The sequence below is a fragment of the Sorex araneus genome, chromosome 1 (assembly GCF_027595985.1).
Source record: "Sorex araneus isolate mSorAra2 chromosome 1, mSorAra2.pri, whole genome shotgun sequence".
Taxonomy (NCBI): Eukaryota; Metazoa; Chordata; class Mammalia; order Eulipotyphla; family Soricidae; genus Sorex; species Sorex araneus.
In genome coordinates this window covers 129,965,137-129,971,171 of record NC_073302.1, presented here as the reverse complement: position 1 = coordinate 129,971,171, position 6,035 = coordinate 129,965,137, and the positions used below count along the sequence as shown (strand labels likewise).

General features: G+C 40.4%; 1 protein-coding gene across 1 annotated transcript; it reads left to right on the top strand.

Moving 5' to 3' along the window:
- The first annotated feature begins 1,961 nt into the window (after positions 1-1,961).
- LOC101549101 (broad substrate specificity ATP-binding cassette transporter ABCG2-like) lies at positions 1,962-3,935 on the top strand. The gene has a single exon (XM_012932708.2). The coding sequence runs from the start codon at positions 1,962-1,964 to the stop codon at positions 3,933-3,935; it is 1,974 nt and encodes a 657-aa protein (XP_012788162.1).
- Positions 3,936-6,035: the final 2,100 nt, after the last annotated feature.

Genomic DNA, 6,035 nt, shown 5'->3' with positions numbered 1-6,035 from the left:
CAATAGGAGAAACACAAAAAATGATACGGTCTAAAGTATCAAAAGGGAATGACATTATATAGTGTTTTAAGCATCAGGTAGAAAGAAATTAAAAAAAAATCATATAAGACAAATAAGAAATAATCTTCTCTGAATATTTCCTAGGCTAAGACATTAAAAAATTAATTGAGAATGAGATTCATAATTCAATAATAGGAACAGAGACTTTTGCAAAATGTTAAAACTCACCAGAAATTGCTTACTTTTTTCAAAATTAAATTGTCATCATTATTTTCCAATGTTAGATTTGATTTACAGTGTTTTCATCCAGAATCCACCTGATGCCTCCAAATAAAAACACTATACAAAATCATTACCAACTAGAAAAAAGAAAATATTCCACTGTTAATGTATCTCCTTTAAACAATTCAATAAGTTATTAATGTTTTCACAATTTCATTCAGAATATATAGGATGTGAGAGGAAATAAAATGAAAGCAAGAGATTTCTCCAATATTCTTACAAAGCATTCTTACTCTTGCTCAAAATGGGTCCAAATACAGACACTGATAAATCATTAACATAGACTACACAATGATGGTAATGTGTGTTTATAATCTGTATAGTCAACAGAAGTGGTTTTATAATTAAAGGAAGTGCGCATTTATGGCTTGTCTTATTCAAATGTTATTTTTTATTCATTTCTGACTTCCTTATTTAAACATTCTTTTCTCCCAAATTAGTCAGGAGATTCTTTCTCAGTGAGCACAAACCACATGGAAAGTTATAGTTTTTAAGTTGCTTTCATTTCTTAGCTCATTATGAGCCAAAAGAATCACATTGCCTCAGATCTAGAACTCAACTTTAAAAATTCATGTTTGTGATAGGTAAAAACAAAGAATTTCCTTCCCTAAAAGACAGTGTTAGGAGAATCTTGTGAGTACATAAATGCTAAAGTCCATGTTCAGAAATATTGATCAGGTGATCCAAAACACATCCACGTAAAGGTTTTATGTCACCAATAATTATATTCAGTGAAATATAATTATATTAATGAAGTAGATACCTGAAAGAGATAAAACATGATCAACCAAAAAACCTAAAATTTTATGGAATGGTAGATAAATCAAAACATTTTATTTCCCAGATGTCATCTGGGAAGAGATATGAATCTGAGTCTACTAAAGAAAAAATTTCAAGCCAAAAATTTCTTGTTTTTGTCAAATCTCCATAGAAGTTGGGTCTACAGAGTAATAGTAAATTCCTAATAGAAGACACTTGGACCTCTATCGACATAATGGACAATCCCGCCCCTCCAAAAAACCATTCCAGGTTTAGACATTGGATGATAAAAATTATTTGATTAATTTCTTGATTCATTTTATCATATTATCTTAGAGAAAACTTATGTCTTGATTTTTTGAGTAATTGTAGAACAACTGTCCTATATACAGAGATCAGGTAGACGCCTTAGGCTCTTCCTGAACATTATCATTTCTTCACCCATTTATTCAATCAGAAAAACACCCTACATTAATTATTTCCCTTCTTTTCCAGGTTCATTGTATCCACACTTGGTTTAAGACATTACTAACTCAAGCATGCCCCATTACAATGGCTTCTCACCCAATCTAAATTTTCTCCCCCATCCACATTGCAACTGAGATTGGTCACTTTTGGATTTAACCTGTAAAAATTTCCTTGAACCTAGTTTCTTTTTTAATGATACAGATTCTGTATTTACTTTAGTGATCTCTGAATTTTCTCTCAGAATTCCCCCGAGTCTATACAGATGGAGAATAGACTTCACCAAATTTATTTTTTCTTATCTCTGTGTGTTGTTTTTCTTTTCTCCTTAGCACCGTACTCCACACCCTTCAAGTCAGTAGTTTGCCATCCATTAAAAGTCCCATAGACGGCGCGCACCCGGCATCCGGTCCCGCCGCCCGCACCGCGCCCAAAAGGCAGCAGCGGCTTCCGGGATGTCTGTCAGGAGCGACCACGTCAGCATCTCCATGTCCCAGAGGAACAACACCGGCCTCCCCAGGCCCGGCGACAACGACATGAAGGCGCCACCCGAGGGCGACGTGCTGAGCTTCCACAACATCCAGTACCGGGTGAAGGTGAAGAGCGGCTTCCTGCTCAACCGGAAGACGGTGGAGAAGGAGATCCTGAAGAATGTCAGTGGCGTCATGCGACCGGGCCTCAATGCTATCCTGGGACCCACCGGCGGAGGCAAATCTTCGTTGTTGGATGTCTTAGCTGCAAGGAAAGATCCACATGGGTTATCTGGAGATGTTTGGATAAACGGAGGCCCTCGACCTGCCAATTTCAAGTGTAGTTCGGGTTATGTGGTACAAGATGACGTCGTCATGGGGACGCTGACAGTACGGGAGAACCTACAGTTCTCAGCAGCTCTGCGGCTCCCGGCAACTATGAAGAATCGCGAGAAAAACGAACGAATTGACAAGGTTATTCAAGAGTTAGGACTCGACAAAGTGGCAGATTCCAAGGTCGGAACCCAGTTTATCCGTGGAGTGTCTGGAGGAGAAAGGAAAAGGACCAGCATCGGCATGGAGCTCATCACGGACCCGTCCATCCTGTTCCTGGACGAGCCCACCACCGGCCTGGACTCGAGCACGGCCAACGCTGTGCTCATGCTTCTCAAGAGGATGTCTAGACAGGGACGAACCATCATCTTCTCCATCCACCAGCCTCGTTATTCCATCTTCAAGTTGTTTGATAGCCTCACCCTGCTGGCTGCGGGAAGACTTATGTTCCATGGGCCGGCTCACGAGGCCTTGGGGTACTTTGACTCAGCTGGCTACCACTGTGAGTCCTACAACAATCCCGCAGACTTCTTCCTGGACGTCATCAACGGGGACTCGTCCGCCGTGGTGCTCAACAGGGACGAGGATGGCGGCCCAGCCGAGGCTGCAGACGAGCCTTCCGAGAAAGACGCCCCACGCATTGAGAAGCTGGCTACCTTCTACACCAGCTCCAGCTTCTTCTGGCAGACGCAGGCCGAGCTGCAGCAGCTCGCAGGAGACCAGAGGAGGAAGAAGAGGGGCACAGACCACAAGGACATCATCTATGCCACCTCCTTCTGCCACCAGCTCAGGTGGATCTCCAGCCGCTCCTTCAAAAACCTACTGGGCAACCCCCAGGCCTCGGTCGCACAGATCATCGTAACCATCATCCTGGGACTGGTAATAGGGGCCATTTTCTATGATCTGCAGAACGACCCTACAGGAATCCAGAATAGAGCTGGGGTGCTCTTCTTCCTCACCACCAACCAGTGCTTCAGCAGCATGTCCACCGTGGAGCTCTTCGTGGTGGAGAAAAAGCTCTTCATACACGAGTACATCAGCGGCTACTACCGAGTCTCATCCTACTTCTTCGGGAAGCTGCTGTCGGACCTGCTGCCCATGCGCATGCTGCAGAGCGTCATCTTCACCTGCATCACCTACTTCCTGCTGGGGCTGAAGCCAGTGGCCGCGTCCTTCTTCATCATGATGCTCACCCTGATGATGGTGGCCTATGCGGCCAGCTCTATGACCCTGGCCATCGCGGTCGGCCAGAGCGTCGTGTCCATCGCCACGCTGCTCATGACCATCTCCTTCGTGTTCATGATGATCTTCTCCGGGCTCTTGGTGAACCTGAGGACCGTGGTACCTTGGCTTTCGTGGATTCAGTACTTGAGCATTATTCGCTATGGCTATGCGGCGCTGCAGCATAATGAGTTCCTGGGACAGAACTTCTGCCCGGGACTGAACAGCACCGTCAACAACACGTGTAGCTACGCGACTTGCACCGGAGAAGAGTTTCTGAAGAACCAGGGCATCGATATCTCCACGTGGGGCCTGTGGCAGAATCACGTGGCCTTGGCCTGCATGATCGTCCTCTTCCTCACGATTGCCTACCTGAAGTTGTTATTCCTTAAAAAGTATTTTTAAATTCCTCTTCAATTTACACGACATCTGCACTTTAAAAGGGAGCACTTTGATCTTTAAAAAAAAAAAAGTACCATAGACGTGCCAGTGTCCTTTTACAAGATGCAAATAGAACTATGAACCGGTTTTGTTTTGTTTTGTTTAGGAAATAGTAACAGATTTTAGTAATTACTCTTGGAAATGTCTTATCTGAAATTAGAGAGATAGTACACCAGGTAAGGCACTTGTCTTACACACAGGTGACCTGGCTCTTTCTCTGGCACCCCATATGATCCCTCAAGCACCCTCAGAAATGATCCTTGACTATAAGTTGGGTGTAGACACCAGAAATACACATCTTGCTTATCTCATTTCTAAAATCTTATATAGCACTAGCAAAAATCTATAACAGTGATTACATCAATAAAACTCATTTGATATAAAAGGGATTCTATTTGAAACTTTTGATAAAACATAGAACAGATGCTAAAATTCAATCTAAATTCAGAAAACAGTGATTATTTAAAATATTATGTTAGAAAATGACTTAAAATATTAAAACTCTTTTTTTATATTAAAACTCTTAAGGACTTACTAGAACTATAGCTACATAAGGTTAGTCTATAAAATGTTAGTGTTTTTAAAAATCAACTCAAGGTAATTTTCACATATAAAGTAAAATTCAACTTCTAAATATGAGATTGCTTCACACATATTGATTAGGAATTGTGAAATTTGATTCTATTTTTCTGTTGCCAGTAGAAAAAACTAATAATGTATATGCTTGGCACATCCCTGGGATATATCCATTTATCATTCACTCAGTAAGTAAGCCACTTATTTAACATCAACTGCATGCCAACAATTCTCCTAGATACCAGGGTATATAGCAATGAGCGATAAAAATAAGACTACTGCTCCCCAGATCTTACCCAAATATACAAATCTATAACGTGATAATTTTACTGTGTCAGATACTACTTAGATACAACATAACTAATGCAAAAAAGATCAACTCGGTAGCGATATTAAATCTAATGATTAGGGCAGGTTTCTTTGAAATAAGACTTGAAAGAAAATAAGAAGTTGAATGCATAAAAATATGGGAAAAGACGAGAATAACTAACCAGCTAAAAGAAACGGATCAATGCGACCAGTGTGCTGCAAGGAGAGAGAGACAGGGGAGGAGGCACTGCTGGAGAAGTAGGAAAGACAATTCACTTAGCACTTTGTTAATATATAACCACCTTCGCCTTTTATATGAATTGAAATAGGAAGCAAAGTTTTAAATAAGCAAGTGAATTGTATGACATAATATATACTACAGAAGAAAATTATGTCTCATCAATTATTTAAAACAATTAAACATTTTATTCTTGAGTATAAAAATAACATTTCAACGAATTTATTCCCTGGCTAACAGTTGTGGAACAGTCTTCGTTGTTAGAAATCATCATACTTTTTGGAAGTCACTGTTTGTTTTATTTCCCCAGCATAGGTGCCATTATTTATTTTACAGCTAGGGACTAAGATACGGTAAGATTACTTAATTTTCCACTTCCTGAACGTAATAACAACCGTCACCATGGAAAATGCACTCCAGTAGTAAGTTTGTGGCTGCTGTCTAAACGAGACAAGTATCTTTTCTTGCCAATTTTAATGACTATGTTTCCTCATCCTTCACTTCTGTCGGAAGAATTTTTCTGAGTGCTTCTGAAAGACAAAATTCTGCTTGCCAAATTACAAGCAGACAGGCAGTGCTTCTTTAATTGACGAATGGTGTGAGTGTTATGAGTCACTAAGGTCCAAATCAACTCGACTCAGCCACTTGAACTATTAAGTCATATCTTAACAATGCACAGTAGGGAATAAACGTCTCATTGCTTTTAGGAAACAGAATTCATAAATAAAAATATGATATTATTTAGGGTGCTTCATTGACCTCACAGTACAGACAAGTCAAATAAACACCATCTTCCAGCATTTCATCCCAGAGATCAGAAGCTTAAAAGAAGCCAATCCTTAAAGTCTTACCCATTAACCTCTGCCTCTTTGTTATCTTGTCTTAGGCTTTTAGAGAAACTTATATATAGCCATAGTTTCTTAAACCTTGTAATCTCAAAC

Bases quoted from the DNA above. Each gene is read 5' to 3' on its own strand.
- LOC101549101 (XM_012932708.2), top strand. From the start codon at position 1,962: ATGTCTGTCAGGAGCGACCACGTCAGCATCTCCATGTCCCAGAGGAAC.